Source organism: Montipora foliosa, chromosome 3 (assembly GCF_036669935.1).
Source record: "Montipora foliosa isolate CH-2021 chromosome 3, ASM3666993v2, whole genome shotgun sequence".
Classification (NCBI taxonomy): domain Eukaryota; kingdom Metazoa; phylum Cnidaria; class Anthozoa; order Scleractinia; family Acroporidae; genus Montipora; species Montipora foliosa.
Window position 1 is genome coordinate 59,726,393 of NC_090871.1, and position 27,408 is coordinate 59,753,800.

Sequence of the window (27,408 nt, forward strand, 5' to 3'; positions counted from 1 at the left end):
ACGAATGATCACATAAGGAAGCGATTGATGGCTTTCCATAAGAACCAATCAAGATAGATTGACTCGCACAGGTGGTCACCTTGACTCAGACCAAGGGCCACACAATGGCAACACAAATTCGCGCGTGAACAGGATGCACTAATATTATTGGCTGACATGTCAGTAAGCGTGACGACATTAATATCCTCGTACGTGAAAATAAAAATGTTATCGACCTTCAGATTGGAGCACGAGGATGACTACGAGTACGAATTTTCAGTTCTGGGCATGCGCATTTCGAAAAATGTCATTCTTTAACTGTAATGCGCATGCCCAGTACAGAAAACTCGTAGTCGCAGTCGTTCTCGTACTCCAACCTGCTGGTCACTGTTATCTTTACTTTTGGCGACGAAGATATAAAATTTTTCTTAAAACCTAAGAGTTTTCAGAAGTTACTGAATATTCCCGAATCAAGCAACTTCAGCAACCTCCGGAAACGCGCATAAGTAAAGTAAGTAAAATCCTTTATTTAAAAACACGATTAGCGTTTAAGCACTACATGCTTGAGGGATCGTGTATCTAATTAATTATCTAATTATCTAATTACCTACTGAAAAATGAATGAAACATAGGAAATTAATTTACTTTATCGCAAATCTGATCTCCCTAAACATCGGACTACATTTTGCCTTTGAATTAAATTGTTTAATATTACAAGAATCATTAAAATATTCTGAAATACAGTTCCACAGTATGGCTCCTCTGTAACAAACAAGTGAAATAAGTGGAAAATCGTGGAACGACGGCCTTATTATGCCCTCTTAGGTTATACGGACTATTACGCCATACAACTAAATCCGAAATCATTGCGGGCATATTATCGCTGGCTATGTTATAGATTAGTTTGACATACACGTCATAAATTGAGTCCCATTGTGTGAGTTCAATAACTTGTACTGAGGGTGTCTCGTGGCAAATTAAAAATTAGCCTTCCGGCACGACAGTGTAGGGCTTGCAGGGATTTGATATAATCTAGGTTGTTACAGTTGCCCCAGATAGCGATGCCGTATGTCACTGAAGGGAGGATCACCTTAAAGTATAGGTCAAGAAGTGATTTTCTCTTAAGAAAAGAACATTTTTTCAATAAGTTCAATTTCTTGACAAAGTTGTTCCTTAATTCCTTAAGATGATTCACCCAAGTAAGCTTTCTGTCGATAGTAATGCCCAGCAGTCTTGTAAGATAGACCCAACTTTACGGAACCAAACTTCCCGTGTGCCGCCATGTTGATCTTCACTAATTGTATGTCCATCGACAGATACCTCTCACTGCATCTTCATCTACGTTACAAGGAATTTGTTACAAAGAAACGCATATTCGTTACAATTTTGATAGCTTTGGTTGTCTCACTCTTAATAACAGTCACAAGATCAGTTCTGGGTAAATAGCCGTGAGTTTTTGTTCATCATCAAATCCATCAACTTTGTCTACCTCTGCATCATATTAGGGGTTTATTTAAAAATCCTCCCACTGATTCGACGAATGATGATTTAAAATGATGCATGATGATTTAAAATCCATTATTATTTTTTTCGATTATACACACTGGTCTGCGTGATTGCTTGTCAAAGCGTTTGCAGAAGCCTCGTGAAATTCTGGGAAGTTGTAGCAACGGCTCTTATACGGAAAACAGCTAACGGTCGGGCCGAACTTCACTTCTTGCAGGCCAACTATCAAAGACACTTGTTTGAATTTATCTCATTTCTTGTCTGAAAATTTCAATTTGCTTCAACGGGATTCGAACCCATGACCTCCCAGTTGAGTGGCTTCTTTAATGAGTTGGTAGAGCATTGCACTGACCATTTCCGAGTTCATGTCTGCCTCCTCTTCAAAGCGAGTTTAAGTGCGAAGTTTTTGTGATGGTAATTAGTTCTACTTTACATATGAATACCCAGTGTCCTGGAGAGGAGAATCGACCGCTGTTACAATGATATGGGCATCCCCATTCTCAAATTCCCAATGGGATGCCAAAACGCTACTATAAATTTGGGCATCCCGGGAGGGTATCGGGGAATGCCCCTATTACTGCAGTGATGTGCGAAGTGATGTCCTATCACTAGCGATGCTCAAAACTCGGGGATTCCCATATCACTGTGACAAACGCCCGCTGAACAAAGAGACCGAGGACTCTGGGTATGAGAATTGAGACTGAACTCCTGGGACGCAATGTTGATGATTATGCGTTTCAGTACCCTGCGATAAGGCTCACTTGTTTGGGGGTATCGAGCGAGCATTAGGCAGCGACAACGCAACCAAGCAAGAATATTATTGGTTAAAAAAGGAAAAAATACTCGTGCTGCACGTGTTGCACGCATTTCAATGCACTTCTTTGCCGTAAGGTAAGATAATACGAGCAACAAAAACGTCCAACATGTCTGACAAGACATTGCTGCGAAACTTTTCTAAAAAATGTTGCGCGTTTTAACGCACAACCTGTCTCGCAACAAAAGAATTAAAAATGTTGCAAGTTACTGCAGGGTGTTTCAGAAAGTAGAGGTCCTTTCTACTTTCTGCGACACGCCGCACGCTGTGTGTGGGATGTAAAACGCGCAACATCGCTTTTCGACTAGTTTCGCAGCAATGTTGCGAGACAAGTTGGACGTTTTTGTTGCTCGTATTACCGTACCTGTACTCCACAAAACAACAAACCAAATTTTTAAGTTTTGACGACAAAGTTACGCACAATTCTTGGGGTTTCATTCACGTGATCAACAGCCATGTTTTTCAACGAAAACAAAGGAAAAACTTTGCATAGTAATAGAGTTCAATTTCCGGAGGAATGGATCGGGACACTAACATGGACACCGTTTCACGGTTTGGGGACACCAAGACGGCGGCGGTGACGTCCCGTGAAATCCAAGAATAATGATCCGTTCATTTTCTATGTAGCCATCCAGTTACAGGATAGTTCGTCCGTACTGTATAACATGAACAAGGTGGAAATAAGTGGTAGTTACATTGCCGCCAAGGTTTATTTTGGAGTGACGTTTTCGTTGAGGACGCTGTTGTCCTTTCTTAAACTCTCTCAGGCTATTGTGACATGTCACGGTTGGCATTTGTGACGTGTCACTGTTGGCATTCGTTTTAACACACACAGCTTTTGTTTTGTAACAACAGGGCAATCATAACATGTCACAATTCTTTAAAAAGGTGGCACTCAGGGCCCGCGAAATTTGAAAACAAAAACAAGCGATTCTTAAAATGGCTTATTTCGGATACAAATGCGTTGTGTTTTTTAAGTTGTTTTTTTGTTGGAATAGAGATTCGTTACAACTATTAATATGAACGAGGGCCACGACTGGATTACAAGTTATATCTATCAAACCTCATTAAAAGTAGTTTTATTGAGACGTTTAACTGCTTATTTTGTCAGCTGATGAGCAGGAAAACTGCACCTTAACTACACCAACGACGTCCAATATTTGGTCCACGAAGTTCACCAGTTTCTCTTTAAAAGTAAGAGAAGTTTCTGCAATTATTTCCAAACAGTTACCAGATTTCTAGTTGCACGAACCGAGGGTTACATCTCCAACAGACGACTTACACTTTCGTCCACAAAACGATTAACTCCACACCATGTTTGTTTTCCTTCCAAGCATTTATCACAAGTCAGTATAGACCAAAACGGAATGAGTGAATTATAACGCGACGTATCGTCTTTTTTTCTGCGACAGCTCAGAATTCACAGTTGAACATCCAACAAGTCGACAGGAATTTCCCCTTGTTGTTAACAGCTAAATTTCCAATGCTCTTCTCTAGAAAAACTATATTATATCTTTCGATGTTCAGCACTATTTTTTTCAGGGATTTTTACGCTCGGAGGTTGTGAAGTCTGGCCCCTTTCCGCATTCTTGGCAAAATTAAACAACTCAAACATACACCTTTCGTTCCTAATCGTATGATAAGCAAAAATACCTGGATAATATCTGCAGGGTCCACGTTGTAGCGTACGAAACTCTGGGTGCGTAACAGCTTTTACTCCGCCAATTTTGTCAACCAAGGTTCCAATGTAGACATCTTCAAGAGGCAAAGGGGCCTTTACGCTAAACAGATCCACTAACTTGGCGATGAGGTCCGAAGATAAGACATAAGCTGGCCCAGAGCAAAATGGTGGGTATCTTTTTTTGTTGTATTCTGTCCATGACACTCCATACTTCCCTGGACCACGTTTAGGAACTCCCCGCTGAGGGCAACGGCCCATGTAAAGTTTTGTTTTGGGCGTTTTAGGCTTCTTCAAGAAGTCTATCAGGTTATATGGATGAACAAAAACGTCATCATCGGCTTTGACTAAGAACTGGAAATCGCAATATTTTGACGCCCATTCCAGACCCATTTGTGTCTTCAAGGTCAGATTCCTATAGTGTTCCTTTTGCGTCCCCCTTATTAAATCTCCGTGCATTCTTTCCTCAGCTTCTAGCTGTTCATTCTGCCAACGCTCCCCATTCCCTTGACCTACAAGAAACACAGTTTTCCATTCATCGTCCACAGATGGCCCACCGGCCCACGTTCTTCGAATGGCAGATCTTCGTTTAAAGTTGTAAGGGCTTGAGATAACTATTATCAAAAGAAACACCTTATGGATGCACCGCGTTTGTGATAGCAAGTACGTTTTGTGGACAAAGGCTTTTCCCTGGGCCTCTGTAGTTGAAGGCGACGTTTTTGTACTAGTCAGCACTGACACAGAAGAGTCGTTCTTCTTGTCCATCAAATTAATACGATGCTCGAGTTCCGGGTTGAGATTAATCCTAGCTGTAATAATACTCTTTCCGTACATGTACTCGTTCAAAAAAACACTCATTATGATCGAAAAAGCGATTAAAATCAAAAGAATTGAGTGCAGAAATCGTTTCCGTATACAAGGCATCGTTTCTGTACTTCTTTTTGAAAATGAATTCTGGAAGAAGCTTGTCCTGGAATCCTGGTCGAAGGGTGCCTGGAGGGAAAGAAAAGCCTTTAATGACAGTCCAAGATATTTAAGGAAGGATTACGTTTTGCAAACGTTGGCCGTGTATCACTTATATTTCAACAGACTTTGTGGGCCCATTTCCATCAGTAGGGCTAACGCCCACATGGTTCATATGGGGTTAAAAAGTAGCACTTTGCATTACACTCTAATCAGTTATATCTTATCGACATTTAAAGTTTAGTCATTAAAGTTTCGACTTTGATCATTCCCTTAAGAAACTAATCTTTGCAGAAGACAGGTCCTTTTACATGTAAAAGGTCTCCGTTCAAAGTTCGCTGATGGAAGACGAAAAGATTCCACATAAAAAACAACTTTCTAACCTCTCTTGCTCGGGACCGCACTGGGAAATATTGGCCGTCGGTCGTTTTTGTAAGGACCTTGCTACGCACGGTCCAGAGGTAAATAATTTATCTGCGATTATTATATATTAAGACCTGGCCAAACGATCACAACATTTTCATCATTTTCAACGCAACATGTTAATGTTCATGTGCCCCAGGACCTTGGCGCGCAAGAAGTGGACCTAACGCGCATGCCCAGGCTCAACAATGTGGCCTGAACGTGGCCAAGCGAGTACAGAATCATGCAACATCCAAAATGTTGCACGAAAAATTTGAGCGTTTTCAAATTTGATCCAACATCATCCAACATGTTGCAACATATCGCAACAGGGAGGCCAAACGCATGCAACATGTTGTGACCAACAATGTTACAAGATTTAACTGAATGGAGTGTAATGTGAAGTGCTAGATTTCTATCCCATTTTAACAATGTGAGCGTTAGCCCTACTGATGGAAATGGGCCCACACAAGGACAGAGAAAAACTCTGACCGGGGTGGGAATTGAACCCACGACCTAACCCGAAGGTCGTGGGTTCAATTCTCACCCTTGTCAGAGTTTTTCTCTGTCCTTGTGTGGGCCCATTTCCATCAGTAGGGCTAACGCTCACATGGTTCATATGGGATAGCAATCTCAGTTTACATTACACTCTATTCAGTTAATTCTGTTTAAAATATAAGTGCTACATGGCCAATGTTGCAAGATGTTGCGTTGAAATGTTGCGAGCGTTTGGCCAAGCCTTTAGGTGTACTGAAAAAAGAGGTTTTATGTTACCCGCGGTGAATGAAATGCCGAAGATATTTATTTATCGATGGTGACTCGGGGATAGTGGGAAAACACCCGAATCCTACAAGCTCCCGATCTTGACTAGTTCGGACGCCCTACCACGGAGAGTCTCGAGGGAGCTACAATCTTGGACTTTTCAAATGGAAAATCAAGACCACCCCTTCGCCTAATTTCAATGAAAAAAAAATTGGCGGGCTTCAACTTTCGCGGAATCATCATTGATTTTGGGGGGAATGAGGTACTAGGTCCAGGTACAAATAATACTTATGCATAATGACGTCATATCCTCAAAAATTCACCACCAAGCCTCGGTTGCTCAAAATTATTCACATCATCAATAAGTTGCAGTATTGTTCGCACGTGAGTAAGTTTCCTTGAGTTACCACCTACAATTAATCTCTTCTTTATATAATAATTTACTGTGACCCATTCCGACTTTTAAAGCCGATGAATTTTTTCATTAGACTAAACTAACGGCATTCCCAACAGCCAATTATCTTTTTCGCTATTTCTAATATCAGACACCCGCAGGGTCCACAGCTTCAAAATATTCAGTGCTAAGTACTATATTTGAAAACCCCTCGCTCCGGTTAATTTCGCTCGAGCACATTGGTGGTATTGCGTCACGGTGTTCGTGCGAACTGATTTTTTGAATGTTGCTCTCTTGTTGTTCCAAATATGGTACTTAGCAAATTGAATATTCAGAAGCTTGTTTCCCAGCACACAAGGGGCCTTTACACGTTTCAACCCTTATGGGTTTCTGCTCAGTAATATGCAGCTGTAGTTTTGGGACCCCAAGAGGGGTGGGAGGAAGGGGGTTCTACGGTAGCTTGCAACATTCACCAAGCTATCGTGTGGTCAGCGCAGGATTGCATCCTATCCTGATAAAGCAGACGTTTCGAGAGCAGAGATTCCAACTTCTGGACTTCGATGATTTGCATGATTGGTTAAATGTCGCCTCTGAATTAGTCGGAGTATATAAAATCAAATGTTTGTTTTGAATACAGAAAAGGTTTATCAACCCTGTTGATATGGTAAATTATTAACTGTCATGAAGAAATTTCGGGCGGTAGCCCTTCGCTCTGACAAATTGAAGGGCTAACGCTCGAAACATCAGCTTTCAAATTTCTGTACAGTGATTAATTTATCATCAACCCAGTTTCGCACTTCTTCACCGACGCAGTTCCACAGATTCTTTAGAAACCGTAAACGTACCCCTTTATCCATTATGCTTTGAATAGCTTGACTGCAATCTCAAGTCATATTTGCGACAGACAATCATTTAATCCTGAATTCCTCTAGACTTACAATTTATAGTTTATAGTTTAATCACTTATATATACATAGCGCTATTTACATATGCTGATCAACAGCGCTTTACAATAAGTAATTTAAATATACTAAAAGTACTAAAATCTAGATAACCTACTGATATTCAGAAATAAGAATAAAAGGAACAAAAATACAATCTATGATAAGAAAGCCTCTCTGAAAAGACCGGTCTTCAATTCCTTTTTGAAGCCATCCAGCGATGCAGGAGCTACTGCATGAAAAGATCTTGCACAAAGTGTGGAAAGCGGCTTTTTTGCCATGGTAGGTTATCATAATAAAGTGAATAAGAAACCCGCTAGTAGTGAGTTGTGCTTTATTTTAAACTGAGAATTCAGAGGGAAACAGTTCGCGTGATTTTCGGCACATCATTTCTCGTCGCGTGAATTTAACAAATAAGCAAATTAATCTACTCCGACTCAATTGAGTTCGCCCGAGCGTGCTTCAAAATCTTCTAATGCCCGCATTGGTTTCGCGCAAAATACATTGTGTTATTATAATGCAATTTCAGCTCTACACATTTTGCTGACAGTGTAAAAGCCTTCCTTACAATTGCTTGTCGTCGAACAAGAGCGACTCTTCAATTCTCCTAACTGATTAGAGTGTAATGTGAAGTGATAAGTATCTACCCCATATGAACCATGTGAGCGTTAGCCCTACTAATGGAAATGGGCCCACACAAGGACAGAGAAAAACTCTGACCATGGTGGGAATTGAACCCAAGACCTTCGGGTTAGATCAGCGCTGCTCTACCGACTGCATGAGCTACAAGGTCAGACGGGAGCAGGTCGTGGGAACTGAAGATGTTCAAGTCACGGCAAAACTTTCATTGTTCTTCGAAACTCTATCTACGCTCCTTTAAGAACGCGCTAATTGCTAAAGGCTTGAATGAAGTGTGGTCAGTAAGGAGAGCTGCTGGCTGCAGAATCTTGTATGCGGTGCTCAAAGGAGGAGAAATAAAAACGACTACTACGTATCTTTGTTTTGCAACTATTAAATACCGAACACAACAAGCCTACTGTGCCAAGGTATGGGAGGCAAACTTCTGATATTAGTTTTTTCTGATGAGCGCTAAATTAAAGAAAAAGCCCTTGATCCTTTAACGGTATCAACAGCTCTTAATTCAGACCGGTCAGAAAAAAATGTCGAATCAGAGAATTCTGAAAACTCAGTGTATGCTAATATTTGTTGAAAGGCTTTTGTCAACTAAACGCCTGACTGAAAACTGTAGTCAACTAACTCATCGCGAGGTTATACGCAGCTATTACAAGGCGAAACACTTACCTAAGAGGCTTTCAAGACTTGTTTGTATCCATGCACACAGATATTTGAAACTGAATCGACATTCTGTAGGTTTTGGACGACGCGCCACGAGATTTGGTCAGTGCTGCCGGGCAGGTGGTTAATGGACGCAGCTCGGCTGAAAAAGAAAAATGCGCGAGGGAGCCGAGATTAGCGTATGTGATCTATTTTTTACATGACAGTCGAATTATAATCAGTCGACAAAAGGCGCTAACCAGCATAAAGTTAAGTCAATTTGTACAGAAAATATCTTAGGTGGGGCCGTCTTAGCCCACGCGAACGCGTTGAATTTAGGCCGGCTCACGCAAATCGACAAGACATAACACGAAATGTAAAAAGGGTTTATGAATGCCTAACGTTTCGTTACCTTTTGCAACAAAGAAACTTTCATCAGTCACAAGAAACATTCATCGGCTAGTTGCTCGAGACTTAACGCATAAGCGTCGGGGCTCGGTTTTCAATTGAAGTACAACGAACCTCCACAGCGATCAAGAAAGCGGAAAGTCACGAAAGGCATCTTAACAACGACGCCAAAAGACAATAATATCATTGGTTGAAAGAGCAAAGATTATCGTGCTGCACGATCTGCAAACATTTTAGCACACATTTTTCGGCGCGATACTCAGTCTCAGAATGATCGACTTCACGATAGTGAAAAGTTATATTTAGAGGTTAAGTCAGTTTCGACTACGTTGCCGTCGAAGATCTTAAAGTCCCTATTAATAGAATAGCAACGTTAATTTCATGGGCAAGTAATCTCCTCCACACGGAAAGCAACGCCATTTGCCTGCATTGGAGTTTAATGGTCTCAGAGAGAAGTTGTTTTAATTCACTCAGTGCGAAAACTAAACAAGCTATTCTTACAATTTTATCTGTGGCCCTTAGAAGTCCCTTGGAGTGCACCAATGTTCCCAAGATGGATGCGACATCGAAATTACCTGTTGTATAGTGTAGTCTTTGGTGCGAGCGAATTGGCACCAGTGGTGTTTCCCTGTCTTTCACGGAATATTACGTAGCCATTGTAGTCTACAGACATGAAGGACTGTCATTTTCTGACAACAATACTATGTGCACACCTAAAGGACAATTACAATTTAAGTGAACTGAGCAGAGTTAATTAATTCAAAACGAATAAACCAATTTCCATATATCAAAATTCATTCCGAAACAAAAGGCATCATCTCGAGGCTCTGGGGAATAAACTCATACAAATCCTTATATTTATTCCTTTTGTTTCGGAATGAATTTTAATATATCAAAATTGGTCTATTGATGAGGTATACGTATTGCTATGGAACGGTTTGGATGGATGACGTCATTTATCGGGCCTAATCAGTTTTCTGTATGACTCCACGCTCAGTTTCCGACGATCTTGTGCGATTGAAAAAAATTCAAAAAGTTTGAAAAATAGATACCGTGAAAGGAATTCTATTAGCTTAAAGTGCGGTTACTAATAGGGAGTTAAAGAAATGACAAACGCCACAGCAACAACACAAAACAATATCATTAGTTAAGTGCCTGTGCCTACTATTGTTATTGCGATACGTTCTGCGCATCTCCAGATACTCGGATAATACAGGGATATTTTTGCGCGGTTTAAAACTATACGGAGAAAGTAGATCTTAGTAAGTACTCTTGTTGTCCAAAAAGAAAAATGGGGGGTATCCATGCATTTTTAAGAGATAATTTAGTTTCAATTTGAGAAAGAACGCCATACATTGCTTTGTATTTCAAAGCTTTTTACAAATATTATTCATGAATTATCTTTGAAAAATGCGTGGTTACCCCCAATTTTCTTTTGGATTTCAATTACACCTTTTACGATCTACATTTTCTGCATAATCACACACCGGGGCAAAAATATCTTCAATTAGTAGGCACCGTCCTTAAAGGAGGAAAAATAATTGTGCCGTGCCTGTGTCACGCATTTTTTACACACCTTTTTGCTGTACACTGCTTGACAGCGACGTGAAATCACCAAATTTGAAGTTTTGACGACAACGCGAGCTTACAAATGTGTATCTTTCATTCTTTTTTTACTCTGAAACAACTTGCACCAATTAATCTTTTTGGGATACGTCGCCCAACGAGATGGAATAATTGCGAAGACTTTTAACGGTTGACTTCGCCACTGTAGATCAAACTGGACCCCGTTGATTCAAAGCCAATCTTTCTAGTAGATGGAAAATTGCTGGGAAATGCTGCCATTCCACCATAAATTATAACCTCAGTTTCATATCAAAACAAATTCTTTTACCTGTCGGAGAAGCATCAAGAAAAGCATCGTTGAACCATTTAGTATCACTTTCTAAAGCTCCTTTTTCCTGAGAATCTAAATTTCAACAAGTTAAGTATGGTGATTTATGTGCAGCTGCGAAAAGAAATATTGAGAGTTGACAAGCAGTTTGCTTCACTGCTCTCATTGAAAATCAATTCGAAACTATCCCGGATGCCCTTCAAGAAGTTCGTTAACAGCAAAATTGTCACGCGTGATTGAGTCAGTATTAGCCATTAATTTACAAACTATTGAGATCTGATGGAGATAAGGTCTTGTCACAAAGTTTTTTTTTCTTCACTTAAAATAGTTTTCTTACCATATGTATTTGCCCTTCATTTGTCGCCCCAGTGAAATATGCAGTTTGCTAATAAATCGTAAGGAGTGTTATCTGTATTCCTTGAAATATTTTTTATTAATATACCACACAATCGAATGGTCTTTTCCGCGTATTCTGATTGGCTATCTCGGAGGTGATAGCAAGTACTTTTCACCTCTAAGCAAACGGAGAAAAAAAAAAGGCTTTTAGTTTTGCTTCGGTATTTAATCGATAAACTCGGCTGATTATTCAATTTGTGTGTATTACTAATAAAAACAGTTATTTACCAAAGTGGAGGCGAATAGTGGTGGATATACCGATGATATACCGGTGGATATCAAATATCCACCATTTACCTCCACTTCGGTGAATAATTGTTATTAAGCACCTTTCTTTATGTTAATAAATCTCTTTTAAAAGTGCTAACTAAGCCGTGTTGTAATGTAGTCTGACGTAAAAGTGCATCGTCCATGTCGTGAATAGAATAAACTATTGTATCCGTTGACTGTGTGTAAAAAAAGTTGAGAAGGGTTTCTTGCCAGTTGGGCAAAGGAACGTTTAGAGTTGAAGTTGTATGCACTGAGAAGGAAATGGCCTGATAGCAGATGAAGAAAAATTGACAAGTTTCACTGCTTAGAGACATAAGCGGGAGACGTGGCAAAATAGAAGAAAGAAAGAAAGAAACCCTGCGGAGATATTAGAGTTGGTGTACTGTGAATGTTTGGAGAGGTATAAAAGACCGGAAGTGATTAATAGTCAATATAAGAAGGGCTGAAGATGAAGGATGCTTCTTGAAAAGTTGCCACGTACGTTACTTTCTTTCGTTTGGTCCGGGAAGATTCCTAACGGGATTGGACAAGTTAACTCCCAAACTAAAGTTGCGTGAACGAGTACGTTTCAGATAATTGTTATCGTTCAAGAGGTAATTAAAAATCACTTTGCTTTAAGGGTGGATTTAAGAATTGAAGTAGTGTACGGATCAGTTGAGAATTAGCTTTCATTTAGGTATTGAATTAAAGAGTAATTAATTGCGTTGGACGTTAGGAGAACGAAATTTATAATTTTGGGTATCCTGTGCGTAGGGTTGGTTTTAACAAGTTTTCGTTTTCTGTTCTGAAATAATCGTCGCTGCGATCGATGAGAAGCGAGAGAGCGAGGAGCGAGCGAAAACGAAGTGATCATCTTTCAAGACTCCGCTGACATATCGATGGCTCACCTGGTTTAGGTCGATGTCATATGCACACCTCGTCCACAGGGCTTTTCTCAGGCGAAGAAAAGCCCCGGGAACGAGGCTGGATCGCTCCCCTCGTGATTGATTTGCACCAGTGACACGCTGGTTTTTGGCAAACGGACACTTTCAATAGACATTCTTTACGCAAATGAATCGTCTTCATAACATCTCCGCTTGTCTAACGGTGCTTTCCTTTTACCAGAACTGGCCGGCCAGACTCGTCAGTTTGCAAAGACAACGCAACAATTTGAAGGAGAACTTGCATGTTAATCTATCGTATTCTTGCGGAGAAGCGTATATCATCATCGAAAGGTGTTAATTTGAAGGCGTTGTAGAGTTGCTGCCAAATGCCCTGTCTCACCGGTCAGTTGTGTCAAATGGAAAATGCTATTTCTGACAGTTGTAGCCTGCGCAATTGGCAGAAATAGATATTTTGCCGGCACGGGCCAGAGGACTGGGTCCGGTTGTCTGGTGGGGATTATGGGTAATTTGTCGTACAAATAGTGAACCGTTAGAGATTTGAATCAGTCTAGGTTCAGCTTTCTTCGCCTACTTTTTTTTTGTTTGTTTGTTAACTTTTCCCCTCCGCCTCCATGGGGTAGTGGTACTTGCATAGGGTTTGGAGAATACGTTCCCTCATTCCCGAAGGGTTTTGGGTTTTCGTATCCGGCAGGTGCCCAGTGACCTTTTCCTTTAACATGTTTTTAGGAGGTCATTACCATGAAGTATGCTAACGTATTGTTATGCTGGAGCGGAGTTTGTATGCATATGGTAAGCAAAATAAACCGGCTTGTGGCGCTTGCTGTCCTACACGCCCATGTATGTACAAAAGTTGTGTTGTGTAGTCGAGCTGTGTCTGATTGGGTAGTGGAGTCAAAATGCGTCCTAAGTAGAGATGTCAGCCTCGATGCCAATATTACCGCCTTCTCCTTTGCTTCCAAAGCCATTGCCGAACACACTTCAATAATCCGAGGTTACTAGTAGTATAGGATTTTTTTTAACCTTTTGCATTCCTTGCATTTAAAATGATGATTTAAAATGACGCATGATGATTTAAAATCCATTATTGTTTTTTCGATTATATACACTGGTCTGCGTGATTGCTTGTCAAAGCGTTTACAGAAGCCTCGTGAAATTCTGGGAAGTTGTAGCAACGGCTCTTATACGGAAAACAGCTAACGGTCGGGCCGAACTTCACTTCTTGCAGGTCAACTATCAAAGACACTTGTTTGAATTTATCTCATTTTTTGTCGGAAAATTTCAATTTGCTTCAACGGGATTCGAACCCATGACCTCCCAGTTGAGTGGCTTCTTTAATGAGTTGGTAGAGCATTGCACTGACCATTTCCGAGTTCATGTCTGCCTCCTCTTCAAAGCGAGTTTAAGTGCGAAGTTTTTGTGATGGTAATTAGTTCTACTTTACATATGAATACCCAGAGTCCTGGAGAGGAGAATCGACCGCTGTTACAATGATATGGGCATCCCCATTCTCAAATTCCCAATGGGATGCCAAAACGCTACTATAAATCTGGGCATCCCGGGAGGGTATCGGGGAATGCCCCTAATACTGCAGTGATGTGCGAAGGTGATGCCCCTATCACTATCGATGCTCAAAACTCGGGGATTTCCATATCACTGTGACAAACGCCCGCTGAACAAAGAGTCCCAGGACTCTGGGTATGAGAATTGAGACTGAACTCCTGGGACTCAATGTTGATGATTATGCGTTTCAGTACCCTGCGATAAGGCTCACTTGTTTGGGGGTATCGAGCGAGCATTAGGCAACGACAACGCAACCAAGCAAGAATATTATTGGTTAAAAAAGGAAAAAATACTCGTGCTGCACGTGTTGCACGCATTTCAATGCACTTCTTTGCCGTAAGGTAAGATAATACGAGCAACAAAAACGTCCAACATGTCTGACAAGACATTGCTGCGAAACTTTTCTAAAAAATGTTGCGCGTTTTAACGCACAACCTGTCTCGCAACAAAAGAATTAAAAATGTTGCAAGTTACTGCAGGGTGTTTCAGAAAGTAGAGGTCCGTTCTACTTTCTGCGACACGCCACACGCTGTGTGTGGGATGTAAAACGCGCAACATCGCTTTTCGACTAGTTTCGCAGCAATGTTGCGAGACAAGTTGGACGTTTTTGTTGCTCGTATTACCGTACCTGTACTCCACAAAACAACAAACCAAATTTTTAAGTTTTGACGACAAAGTTACGCACAATTCTTGGGGTTTCATTCACGTGATCAACAGCCATGTTTTTCAACGAAAACAAAGGAAAAACTTTGCATAGTAATAGAGTTCAATTTCCGGAGGAATGGATCGGGACACTAACATGGACACCGTTTCACGGTTTGGGGACACCAAGACGGCGGCGGTGACGTCCCGTGAAATCCAAGAATAATGATCCGTTCATTTTCTATGTAGCCATCCAGTTACAGGATAGTTCGTCCGTACTGTATAACATGAACAAGGTGGAAATAAGTGGTAGTTACATTGCCGCCAAGGTTTATTTTGGAGTGACGTTTTCGTTGAGGACGCTGTTGTCCTTTCTTAAACTCTCTCAGGCTATTGTGACATGTCACGGTTGGCATTTGTGACGTGTCACTGTTGGCATTCGTTTTAACACACACAGCTTTTGTTTTGTAACAACAGGGCAATCATAACATGTCACAATTCTTTAAAAAGGTGGCACTCAGGGCCCGCGAAATTTGAAAACAAAAACAAGCGATTCTTAAAATGGCTTATTTCGGATACAAATGCGTTGTGTTTTTTAAGTTGTTTTTTTGTTGGAATAGAGATTCGTTACAACTATTAATATGAACGAGGGCCACGACTGGATTACAAGTTATATCTATCAAACCTCATTAAAAGTAGTTTTATTGAGACGTTTAAATGCTTATTTTGTCAGCTGATGAGCAGGAAAACTGCACCTTAACTACACCAACGACGTCCAATATTTGGTCCACGAAGTTCACCAGTTTCTCTTTAAAAGTAAGAGAAGTTTCTGCAATTATTTCCAAACAGTTACCAGATTTCTAGTTGCACGAACCGAGGGTTACATCTCCAACAGACGACTTACACTTTCGTCCACAAAACGATTAACTCCACACCATGTTTGTTTTCCTTCCAAGCATTTATCACAAGTCAGTATAGACCAAAACGGAATGAGTGAATTATAACGCGACGTATCGTCTTTTTTTCTGCGACAGCTCAGAATTCAGAGTTGAACATCCAACAAGTCGACAGGAATTTCCCCTTGTTGTTAACAGCTAAATTTCCAATGCTCTTCTCTAGAAAAACTATATTATATCTTTCGATGTTCAGCACTATTTTTTTCAGGGATTTTTACGCTCGGAGGTTGTGAAGTCTGGCCCCTTTCCGCATTCTTGGCAAAATTAAACAACTCAAACATACACCTTTCGTTCCTAATCGTATGATAAGCAAAAATACCTGGATAATATCTGCAGGGTCCACGTTGTAGCGTACGAAACTCTGGGTGCGTAACAGCTTTTACTCCGCCAATTTTGTCAACCAAGGTTCCAATGTAGACATCTTCAAGAGGCAAAGGGGCCTTTACGCTAAACAGATCCACTAACTTGGCGATGAGGTCCGAAGATAAGACATAAGCTGGCCCAGAGCAAAATGGTGGGTATCTTTTTTTGTTGTATTCTGTCCATGACACTCCATACTTCCCTGGACCACGTTTAGGAACTCCCCGCTGAGGGCAACGGCCCATGTAAAGTTTCGTTTTGGGTGTTTTAGGCTTCTTCAAGAAGTCTATCAGGTTATATGGATGAACAAAAACGTCATCATCGGCTTTGACTAAGAACTGGAAATCGCAATATTTTGACGCCCATTCCAGACCCATTTGTGTCTTCAAGGTCAGATTCCTATAGTGTTCCTTTTGCGTCCCCCTTATTAAATCTCCGTGCATTCTTTCCTCAGCTTCTAGCTGTTCATTCTGCCAACGCTCCCCATTCCCTTGACCTACAAGAAACACAGTTTTCCATTTATCGTCCACAGATGGCCCACCGGCCCACGTTCTTCGAATGGCAGATCTTCGTTTAAAGTTGTAAGGGCTTGAGATAACTATTATCAAAAGAAACACCTTATGGATGCACCGCGTTTGTGATAGCAAGTACGTTTTGTGGACAAAGGCTTTTCCCTGGGCCTCTGTAGTTGAAGGCGACGTTTTTGTACTAGTCAGCACTGACACAGAAGAGTCGTTCTTCTTGTCCATCAAATTAATACGATGCTCGAGTTCCGGGTTGAGATTAATCCTAGCTGTAATAATACTCTTTCCGTACATGTACTCGTTCAAAAAAACACTCATTATGATCGAAAAAGCGATTAAAATCAAAAGAATTGAGTGCAGAAATCGTTTCCGTATACAAGGCATCGTTTCTGTACTTCTTTTTGAAAATGAATTCTGGAAGAAGCTTGTCCTGGAATCCTGGTCGAAGGGTGCCTGGAGGGAAAGAAAAGCCTTTAATGACAGTCCAAGATATTTAAGGAAGGATTACGTTTTGCAAACGTTGGCCGTGTATCACTTATATTTCAACAGACTTTGTGGGCCCATTTCCATCAGTAGGGCTAACGCCCACATGGTTCATATGGGGTTAAAAAGTAGCACTTTACATTACACTCTAATCAGTTATATCTTATCGATATTTAAAGTTTAGTCATTAAAGTTTCGACTTTGAGCATTCCCTTAAGAAACTAATCTTTGCAGAAGACAGGTCCTTTTACATGTAAAAGGTCTCCGTTCAAAGTTCGCTGATGGAATTAAGACGAAAAGATTCCACATAAAAAACAACTTTCTAACCTCTCTTGCTCGGGACCGCACTGGGAAATATTGGCTGTCGGTCGTTTTTTGTACGGACCTTGCTACGCACGGTCCAGAGGTAAATAATTTATCTGCGATTATTATATATTAAGACCTGGCCAAACGATCACAACATTTTCATCATTTTCAATGCAACATGTTAATGTTCATGTGCCCCAGGACCTTGGCGTGCAAGAAGTGGACCTAACGCGCATGCCCAGGCCCAACAATGTGGCCTGAACGTGGCCAAGGGAGTACAGGATCATGCAACATCCAAAATGTTACACGAAAAATTTGAGTGTTTTCAAATTTGATACAACATCATCCAACATGTTGCAACATATCGCAACAGGGAGGCCAAACGCATGCAACATGTTGTGACCAACAATGTTACAAGATTTAACTGAATGGAGTGTAATGTGAAGTGCTAGATTTCTATCCCATTTTAACAATGTGAGCGTTAGCCCTACTGATGGAAATGGGCCCACACAAGGACAGAGAAAAACTCTGACCGGGGTGGGAATTGAACCCACGACCTAACCCGAAGGTCGTGGGTTCAATTCTCACCCTTGTCAGAGTTTTTCTCTGTCCTTGTGTGGGCCCATTTCCATCAGTAGGGCTAACGCTCACATGGTTCATATGGGATAGCAATCTCAGTTTACATTACACTCTATTCAGTTAATTCTGTTTAAAATATAAGTGCTACATGGCCAATGTTGCAAGATGTTGCGTTGAAATGTTGCGAGCGTTTGGCCAGGCCTTTAGGTGTACTGAAAAAAGAGGTTTTATGTTACCCGCGGTGAATGAAATGCCGAAGATATTTATTTATCGATGGTGACTCGGGGATAGTGGGAAAACACCCGAATCCTACAAGCTCTCGATCTTGACTAGTTCGGACGCCCTACCACGGAGAGTCTCGAGGGAGCTACAATCTTGGACTTTTCAAATGGAAAATCAAGACCACCCCTTCGCCTAATTTCAATGAAAAAAAAATTGGCGGGCTTCAACTAGCGCGGAATCATCATTGATTTTGGGGGGAATGAGGTACTAGGTCCAGGTACAAATAATACTTATGCATAATGACGTCATATCCTCAAAAATTCACCACCAAGCCTCGGTTGCTCAAAATTATTCACATCATCAATAAGTTGCAGTATTGTTCGCACGTGAGTAAGTTTCCTTGAGTTACCACCTACAATTAATCTCTTCTTTATATAATAATTTACCGTGACCCATTCCGACTTTTAAAGCCGATGAATTTTTTCATTAGACTAAACTAACGGCATTCCCAACAGCCAATTATCTTTTTCGCTATTTCTAATATCAGACACCCGCAGGGTCCACAGCTTCAAAATATTCAGTGCTAAGTACTATATTTGAAAACCCCTCGCTCCGGTTAATTTCGCACGAGCACATTGGTGGTATTGCGTCACGGTGTTCGTGCGAACTGATTTTTTGAATGTTGCTCTCTTGTTGTTCCAAATATGGTACTTAGCAAATTGAATATTCAGAAGCTTGTTTCCCAGCACACAAGGGGCCTTTACACGTTTCAACCCTTATGGGTTTCTGCTCAGTAATATGCAGCTGTAGTTTTGGGACCCCAAGAGGGGTGGGAGGAAGGGGGTTCTACGGTAGCTTGCAACATTCACCAAGCTATCGTGTGGTCAGCGCAGGATTGCATCCTATCCTGATAAAGCAGACGTTTCGAGAGCAGAGATTCCAACTTCTGGACTTCGATGATTTGCATGATTGGTTAAATGTCGCCTCTGAATTAGTCGGAGTATATAAAATCAAATGTATGTTTTGAATACAGAAAAGGTTTATCAACCCTGTTGATATGGTAAATTATTAACTGTCATGAAGAAATTTCGGGCGGTAGCCCTTCGCTCTGACAAATTGAAGGGCTAACGCTCGAAACATCAGCTTTCAAATTTCTGTACGGTGATTAATTTATCATCAACCCAGTTTCGCACTTCTTCACCGACGCAGTTCCACAGATTCTTTAGAAACCGTAAACGTACCCCTTTATCCATTATGCTTTGAATAGCTTGACTGCAATCTCAAGTCATATTTGCGACAGACAATCATTTAATCCTGAATTCCTCTAGAGTTACAATTTATAGTTTATAGTTTAATCACTTATATATACATAGCGCTATTTACATACGCTGATCAACAGCGCTTTACAATAAGTAATTTAAATATACTAAAAGTACTAAAATCTAGATAACCTACTGATATTCAGAAATAAGAATAAAAGGAACAAAAATACAATCTATGATAAGAAAGCCTCTCTGAAAAGACCGGTCTTCAATTCCTTTTTGAAGCCATCCAGCGATGCAGGAGCTACTGCATGAAAAGATCTTGCACAAAGTGTGGAAAGCGGCTTTTTTGCCATGGTAGGTTATCATAATAAAGTGAATAAGAAACCCGCTAGTAGTGAGTTGTGCTTTATTTTAAACTGAGAATTCAGAGGGAAATAGTTCGCGTGATTTTCGGCACATCATTTCTCGTCGCGTGAATTTAACAAATAAGCAAATTAATCTACTCCGACTCAATTGAGTTCGCCCGAGCGTGCTTCAAAATCTTCTAATGCCCACATTGGTTTCGCGCAAAATACATTGTGTTATTATAATGCAATTTCAGCTCTACACATTTTGCTGACAGTGTAAAAGCCTTCCTTACAATTGCTTGTCGTCGAACAAGAGCGACTCTTCAATTCTCCTAACTGATTAGAGTGTAATGTGAAGTGATAAGTATCTACCCCATATGAACCATGTGAGCGTTAGCCCTACTAATGGAAATGGGCCCACACAAGGACAGAGAAAAACTCTGACCATGGTGGGAATTGAACCCAAGACCTTCGGGTTAGATCAGCGCTGCTCTACCGACTGCATGAGCTACAAGGTCAGACGGGAGCAGGTCGTGGGAACTGAAGATGTTCAAGTCACGGCAAAACTTTCATTGTTCTTCGAAACTCTATCTACGCTCCTTTAAGAACGCGCTAATTGCTAAAGGCTTGAATGAAGTGTGGTCAGTAAGGAGAGCTGCTGGCTGCAGAATCTTGTATGCGGTGCTCAAAGGAGGAGAAATAAAAACGACTACTACGTATCTTTGTTTTGCAACTATTAAATAACGAACACAACAAGCCTACTGTGCCAAGGTATGGGAGGCAAACTTCTGATATTAGTTTTTTCTGATGAGCGCTAAATTAAAGAAAAAGCCCTTGATCCTTTAACGGTATCAACAGCTCTTAATTCAGGCCGGTCAGAAAAAAATGTCGAATCAGAGAATTCTGAAAACTCAGTGTATGCTAATATTTGTTGAAAGGCTTTTGTCAACTAAACGCCTGACTGAAAACTGTAGTCAACTAACTCATCGCGAGGTTATACGCAGCTATTACAAGGCGAAACACTTACCTAAGAGGCTTTCAAGACTTGTTTGTATCCATGCACACAGATATTTGAAACTGAATCGACATTCTGTAGGTTTTGGACGACGCGCCACGAGATTTGGTCAGTGCTGCCGGGCAGGTGGTTAATGGACGCAGCTCGGCTGAAAAAGAAAAATGCGCGAGGGAGCCGAGATTAGCGTATGTGATCTATTTTTTACATGACAGTCGAATTATAATCAGTCGACAAAAGGCGCTAACCAGCATAAAGTTAAGTCAATTTGTACAGAAAATATCTTAGGTGGGGCCGTCTTAGCCCACGAGAACGCGTTGAATTTAGGCCGGCTCACGCAAATCGACAAGACATAACACGAAATGTAAAAAGGGTTTATGAATGCCTAACGTTTCGTTACCTTTTGCAACAAAGAAACTTTCATCAGTCACAAGAAACATTCATCGGCTAGTTGCTCGAGACTTAACGCATAAGCGTCGGGGCTCGGTTTTCAATTGAAGTACAACGAACCTCCACGGCGATCAAGAAAGCGGAAAGTCACGAAAGGCATCTTAACAACGACGCCAAAAGACAATAATATCATTGGTTGAAAGAGCAAAGATTATCGTGCTGCACGATCTGCAAACACTTTAGCACACATTTTTCGGCGCGATACTCAGTCTCAGAATGATCGACTCCACTATAGTGAAAAGTTATATTTAGAGGTTAAGTCAGTTTCGACTACGTTGCCGTCGAAGATCTTAAAGTCCCTATTAATAGAATAGCAACGTTAATTTCATGGGCAAGTAATCTCCTCCACACGGAAAGCAACGCCATTTGCCTGCATTGGAGTTTAATGGTCTCAGAGAGAAGTTGTTTTAATTCACTCAGTGTGAAAACTAAACAAGCTATTCTTACAATTTTATCTGTGGCCCTTAGAAGTCCCTTGGAGTGCACCAATGTTCCCAAGATGGATGCGACATCGAAATTACCTGCTGTATAGTGTAGTCTTTGGTGCGAGCGAATTGGCACCAGTGGTGTTTCCCTGTCTTTCACGGAATATTACGTAGCCATTGTAGTCTACAGACATGAAGGACTGTCATTTTCTGACAACAATACTATGTGCACACCTAAAGGACAATTACAATTTAAGTGAACTGAGCAGAGTTAATTAATTCAAAACGAATAAACCAATTTCCATATATCAAAATTCATTCCGAAACAAAAGGCATCATCTCGAGGCTCTGGGGAATAAACTCATACAAATCCTTATATTTATTTCTTTTTGTTTCGGAATGAATTTTAATATATCAAAATTGGTCTATTGATGAGGTATACGTATTGCTATGGAACGGTTTGGATGGATGACGTCATTTATCGGGCAAAATCAGTCTTCTGTATGACTCCACGCTCAGTTTCCGACGATCTTGTGCGATTGAAAAAAATTCAAAAAGTTTGAAAAATAGATACCGTGAAAGGAATTCTATTAGCTTAAAGTGCGGTTACTAATAGGGAGTTAAAGAAATGACAAACGCCACAGCAACAACACAAAACAATATCATTAGTTAAGTGCCTGTGCCTACTATTGTTATTGCGCATACGTTCTGCGCATCTCCAGATACTCGGATAATACAGGGATATTTTTGCGCGGTTTAAAACTATACGGAGAAAGTAGATCTTAGTAAGTACTCTTGTTGTCCAAAAAGAAAATTGGGGGTATCCATGCATTTTTAAGAGATAATTTAGTTTCAATTTGAGAAAGAACGCCATACATTGCTTTGTATTTCAAAGCTTTTTACAAATATTATTCATGAATTATCTTTGAAAAATGCGTGGTTACCCCCAATTTTCTTTTGGATTTCAATTACACCTTTTACGATCTACATTTTCTGCATAATCACACACCGGGGCAAAAATATCTTCAATTAGTAGGCACCGTCCTTAAAGGAGGAAAAATAATTGTGCCGTGCCTGTGTCACGCATTTTTTACACACCTTTTTGCTGTACACTGCTTGACAGCGACGTGAAATCACCAAATTTGAAGTTTTGACGACAACGCGAGCTTACAAATGTGTATCTTTCATTCTTTTTTTACTCTGAAACAACTTGCACCAATTAATCTTTTTGGGATACGTCGCACAACGAGATGGAATAATTGCGAAGACTTTTAACGGTTGACTTCGCCACTGTAGATCAAACTGGACCCCGTTGATTCAAAGCCAATCTTTCTAGTAGATGGAAAATTGCTGGGAAATGCTGCCATTCCACCATAAATTATAACCTCAGTTTCATATCAAAACAAATTCTTTTACCTGTCGGAGAAGCATCAAGAAAAGCATCGTTGAACCATTTAGTATCACTTTCTAAAGCTCCTTTTTCCTGAGAATCTAAATTTCAACAAGTTAAGTAAGGTGATTTATGTGCAGCTGCGAAAAGAAATATTGAGAGTTGACAAGCAGTTTGCTTCACTGCTCTCATTGAAAATCAATTCGAAACTATATCCCGGATGCCCTTCAAGAAGTTCGTTAACAACAAAATTGTCACGCGTGATTGAGTCAGTATTAACCATTAATTTACAAACTATTGAGATCTGATGGAGATAAGGTCTTGTCACAAAGTTTTTTTTTCTTCACTTAAAATAGTTTTCTTACCATATGCATTTGCTTTTTATTTGTCGCCCCAGTGAAATATGCAGTTTGCTAATAAGTCGTAGGAATGCTATCTGTATTCCTTGAAATAGTGTGTATTAATATACCACACAATCGAATGGTCTTTTCCGCGTATTCTGATTGGCTATCTCGGAGTTGATAGCAAGTACTTTTCACCTCTGGGCAAACGGAGAAAAACAAAATGGCTTTTAGTTTTGCTTCGGTATTTAATCGATAAACTCGGCTGATTATTCAATTTGTGTGTATTACTAATAAAAACAGTTATTTACCAAAGGGGAGGCGAATAGTGGTGGATATACCGATGATATACCGGTGGATATCAAATATCCACCATTTACCTCCACTTCGGTGAATAATTGTTATTAAGTACCTTTCTTTATGTTAATAAATCTCTTTTAAAAGTGCTAACTAAGCCGTGTTGTAATGTAGTCTGACGTAAAAGTGCATCGTCCATGTCGTGAATAGAATAAACTATTGTATCCGTATAACTGTGTGTAAAAAAAGTTGAGAAGGGTTTCTTGCCAGTTGGGCAAAGGAACGTTTAGAGTTGAAGTTGTATGCACTGAGAAGGAAATGGCCTGATAGCAGATGAAGAAAAATTGACAAGTTTCACTGCTTAGAGACATAAGCGGGAGACGTGGCAAAATAGAAGAAAGAAAGAAAGAAACCCTGCGGAGATATTAGAGTTGGTGTACTGTGAATGGTTAGAGAGGTATAAAAGACCGGAAGTGACTAATAGTCAATATAAGAAGGGCTGAAGATGAAAGATGCTTCTTGAAAAGTTGCCACGTACGTTACTTTCTTTCGTTTGGTCCGGGAAGATTCCTAACGGGATTGGACAAGTTAACTCCCAAACTAAAGTTGCGTGAACGAGTACGTTTCAGATAATTGTTATCGTTCAAGAGGTAATTAAAAATCACTTTGCTTTAAGGTTGGATTTAAGAATTGAAGTAGTGTACGGATCAGTTGAGAATTAGCTTTCATTTAGGTATTGAATTAAAGAGTAATTAATTGCGTTGGACGTTAGGAGAACGAAATTTATAATTTTGGGTATCCTGTGCGTAGGGTTGGTTTTAACAAGTTTTCGTTTTCTGTTCTGAAATAATCCTCGCCGCGATCGATCAGAAGCGAGAGAGCGAGGAGCGAGCGAAAACGAAGTGATCATCTTTCAAGACTCCGCTGACATATCGATGACTCACCTGGTTTAGGTCGATGTCATATGCACACCTCGTCCCCAGGGCTTTTCTCAAGCGAAGAAAAGCCCCGAGAACGAGGTTGGATCGTTCCCCTCGTGATTGATTTGCACCAGTGACACGCTGGTTTTTGGCAAACGGACACTTTCAATAGACATTCTTTACGCAAATGCATCGTCTTCATAACATCTCCGCTTGTCTAACGGTGCTTTCCTTTTACCAGAACTGGCCGGCCAGACTCGTCAGTTTGCAAAGACAACGCAACAATTTGAAGTAGAACTTGCATGTTAATCTATCGTATTCTTGCGGAGGAGCGTATATCATCATCGAAAGGTGTTAATTTGAAGGCGTTGTAGAGTTGCTGCCAAATGCCCTGTCTCACCGGTCAGTTCTGTCAAATGGAAAATGCTATTTCTGACAGTTGTAGCCTGCGCAATTGGCAGAAATAGATATTTTGCCGGCACGGACCAGTGGACTGGGTCCGGTTGTCTGGTGGGGATTATGGGTAATTTGTCGTACAAATAGTGAACCGTTAGAGATTTGAATCAGTCTAGGTTCAGCTTTCTTCACCTACTTTTTTTTTGTTTGTTTGTTAACTTTTCCCCTTAGCCTCCATGGGGTAGTGGTACTTGCATAGGGTTTGGAGAATACGTTCCCTCATTCGCGAAGGGTTTTGGGTTTTCGTATCCGGCAGGTGCCCAGTGTACTTTTCCTTTAACATGTTTTTAGGAGGTCATTACCATCAAGTATGCTAACGTATTGTTATGCTGGAGCGGAATTTGTATGCATATGGTAAGCAAAATAAACCGGCTTGTGGCGCTTGCTGTCCTACACGCCCATGTATGTACAACAGTTGTGCTGTGATTGAGTTAGTCGTACTGTGTCTGATTGGGTAGTGGAGTCAAAATGCTCCCTAAGTAGAGATGTCAGCCTCGATGCCAATATTACCGCCTTCTCCTTTGCTTCCAAAGCCATTGCCGAACACACTTCAATAATCCGAGGTTACTAGTAGTATAGGATTTTTTTTAACCTTTTGCATTTAAAATGATGATTTAAAATGACGCATGATGATGTAAAATCCATTATTATTTTTTCGATTTTATACACTGGTCTGCGTGATTGCTTGTCAAAGCGTTTGCAGAAGCCTCGTGAAATTCTGGGAAGTTGTAGCAACGGCTCTTATACGAAAAACAGCTAACGGTCGGGCCGAACTTCACTTCTTGCAGGCCAACTATCAAAGAAACTTGTTTGAATTTATCTCATTTTTTGTCTGAAAATTTCAATTGGCTTCAACGGGATTCGAACCCATGACCTCCGAGTTGAGTGGCTTCTTTAATCAGTTGGTAGAGCTTTGCATTGACATCGCAGAGGTCATGTCTGCCTCCTCTTCAAAGCGAGTTTAAGTGCGAAGTTTTTGTGATGGTAATTAGTTCTACTTTACATATGAATACCCAGTGTCCTGGAGAGGAGAATCGACCGCTGTTACAATGATATGGGCATCCCCATTCTCAAATTCCCAATAGGATGCCAAAACGCTACTATAAATCTGGGCATCCCGGGAGGGTATCGGGGAATGCCCCTATTACTGCAGTGATGTGCGAAGGTGATGCCCCTATCACTAGCGATGCTCAAAACTCGGGGATTCCCATATCACTGTGACAAACGCCCGCTGAACAAAGAGTCCGAGGTTTCTGGGTATGAGAATTGAGACTGAACTCCTGGGACGCAATGTTGATGATTATGCGTTTCAGTACCCTGTGATAAGGCTCACTTGTTTGGGGGTATCGAGGGAGCATTAGGCAACGACAACGCAACCAAGCAAGAATATTATTGGTTAAAAAAGGAAAAAATACTCGTGCTGCACGTGTTGCACGCATTTCAATGCACTTCTTTGCCGTAAGGTAAGATAATACGAGCAACAAAAACGTCCAACATGTGCGTTTTAACGCACAACCTGTCTTGCAACAAAAGAATTAAAAATGTTGCAAGTTACTGCAGGGTGTTTCAGAAAGTAGAGGTCCGTTCTACTTTCTGCGACACGCCGCACGCTGTGTGTGGGATGTAAAACGCGCAACATCGCTTTTCGACTAGTTTCGCAGCAATGTTGCGAGACAAGTTGGACGTTTTTGTTGCTCGTATTACCGTACCTGTACTCCACAAAACAACAAACCAAATTTTTAAGTTTTGACGACAAAGTTACGCACAATTCTTGGGGTTTCATTCACGTGATCAACAGCCATGCTTTTCAACGAAAACAAAGGAAAAAGTTTGGATAGTAGTTACATTGCCGCCAAGGTTTATTTTGGAGTAACGTTTTCGTTGACGACCGCTGTTGTCCTTTCTTAAACTCTCTATTGTGACATGTCACGGTTGGTATTTCTGACGTGTCACGGTTGGCATTTGTTTTAAAATAAATATAAAATAAATATTGCTAGTGCTAATCACCCTTACTTACAGTCGAGGACTGAATTGCGAAGGGCGCGGCTCACGACATCGGGCTGAAAGCATGCAAAGGCGCCTCTGGCTGCCGCTGTACAGTATTATATTTGATGTCGGAGCACAGCACCACAGCTAGATGTCAATTAGCTGTGAGTCGATTTTGATGAGGGAGGAAAACCGGAGTACCCGGAGAAAAACCCTCGGAGTCAGGTTGAGATCGACTGAAACTCAGCCCACATGCTGGCCGAGGCCAGAATTGAACCCCAGCTCGCAGTGGTGGGAGGCCCGATAGATAACTACTAAGCC

At 40.8% G+C, this 27,408-nt stretch overlaps 3 protein-coding genes across 13 annotated transcripts in view; all 3 read right to left on the minus strand.

Annotated features, from left to right (window-relative positions):
- Positions 1-628: 628 nt before the first annotated feature.
- Positions 629-11,060, minus strand: LOC137995049 (beta-1,3-galactosyltransferase 5-like). 4 transcript variants are annotated; one of them, XM_068840623.1, is made up of 4 exons: positions 11,017-11,053; positions 9,698-9,835; positions 8,742-8,877; positions 630-4,970 (listed from the first exon to the last, which is right to left on the minus strand). In XM_068840623.1, the coding sequence occupies exon 4, from the start codon at positions 4,899-4,901 to the stop codon at positions 3,807-3,809; it is 1,095 nt and encodes a 364-aa protein (XP_068696724.1). In that variant the 5' UTR covers positions 4,902-4,970; positions 8,742-8,877; positions 9,698-9,835; positions 11,017-11,053; the 3' UTR covers positions 630-3,806. The 4 variants fall into 4 exon arrangements, with proteins under 4 accessions (XP_068696727.1, XP_068696726.1, XP_068696724.1 ...); XM_068840626.1 differs by lacking the exon at positions 11,017-11,053 and having other exon boundaries at positions 629-4,970; positions 9,624-9,961; XM_068840625.1 differs by lacking the exons at positions 9,698-9,835; positions 11,017-11,053 and adding an exon at positions 9,127-9,447 and having other exon boundaries at positions 629-4,970.
- Positions 11,061-14,676: 3,616 nt separating this feature from the next.
- LOC137995050 (beta-1,3-galactosyltransferase 5-like) lies at positions 14,677-23,132 on the minus strand. 4 transcript variants are annotated; one of them, XM_068840629.1, is made up of 4 exons: positions 23,114-23,132; positions 21,794-21,931; positions 20,838-20,973; positions 14,677-17,061 (listed from the first exon to the last, which is right to left on the minus strand). In XM_068840629.1, the coding sequence occupies exon 4, from the start codon at positions 16,990-16,992 to the stop codon at positions 15,898-15,900; it is 1,095 nt and encodes a 364-aa protein (XP_068696730.1). In that variant the 5' UTR covers positions 16,993-17,061; positions 20,838-20,973; positions 21,794-21,931; positions 23,114-23,132; the 3' UTR covers positions 14,677-15,897. The 4 variants fall into 4 exon arrangements, with proteins under 4 accessions (XP_068696730.1, XP_068696729.1, XP_068696732.1 ...); XM_068840628.1 differs by lacking the exon at positions 23,114-23,132 and having other exon boundaries at positions 21,794-21,953; XM_068840631.1 differs by lacking the exon at positions 23,114-23,132 and having other exon boundaries at positions 21,720-21,953.
- A 3,796-nt stretch (positions 23,133-26,928) lies between these two features.
- The window catches only part of LOC137997830 (beta-1,3-galactosyltransferase 5-like), a 9,467-nt gene continuing 8,987 nt past the window's right edge, over positions 26,929-27,408 (minus strand). For 4 of the 5 annotated variants that reach the window (XM_068844108.1, XM_068844107.1, XM_068844106.1 and 1 more), the window contains one exon: positions 26,929-27,408. This exon is cut by the window's right edge. The gene's annotated coding sequence lies outside the window, so the exon portion shown is untranslated. The other variant, XM_068844104.1, reaches the window with a different exon arrangement.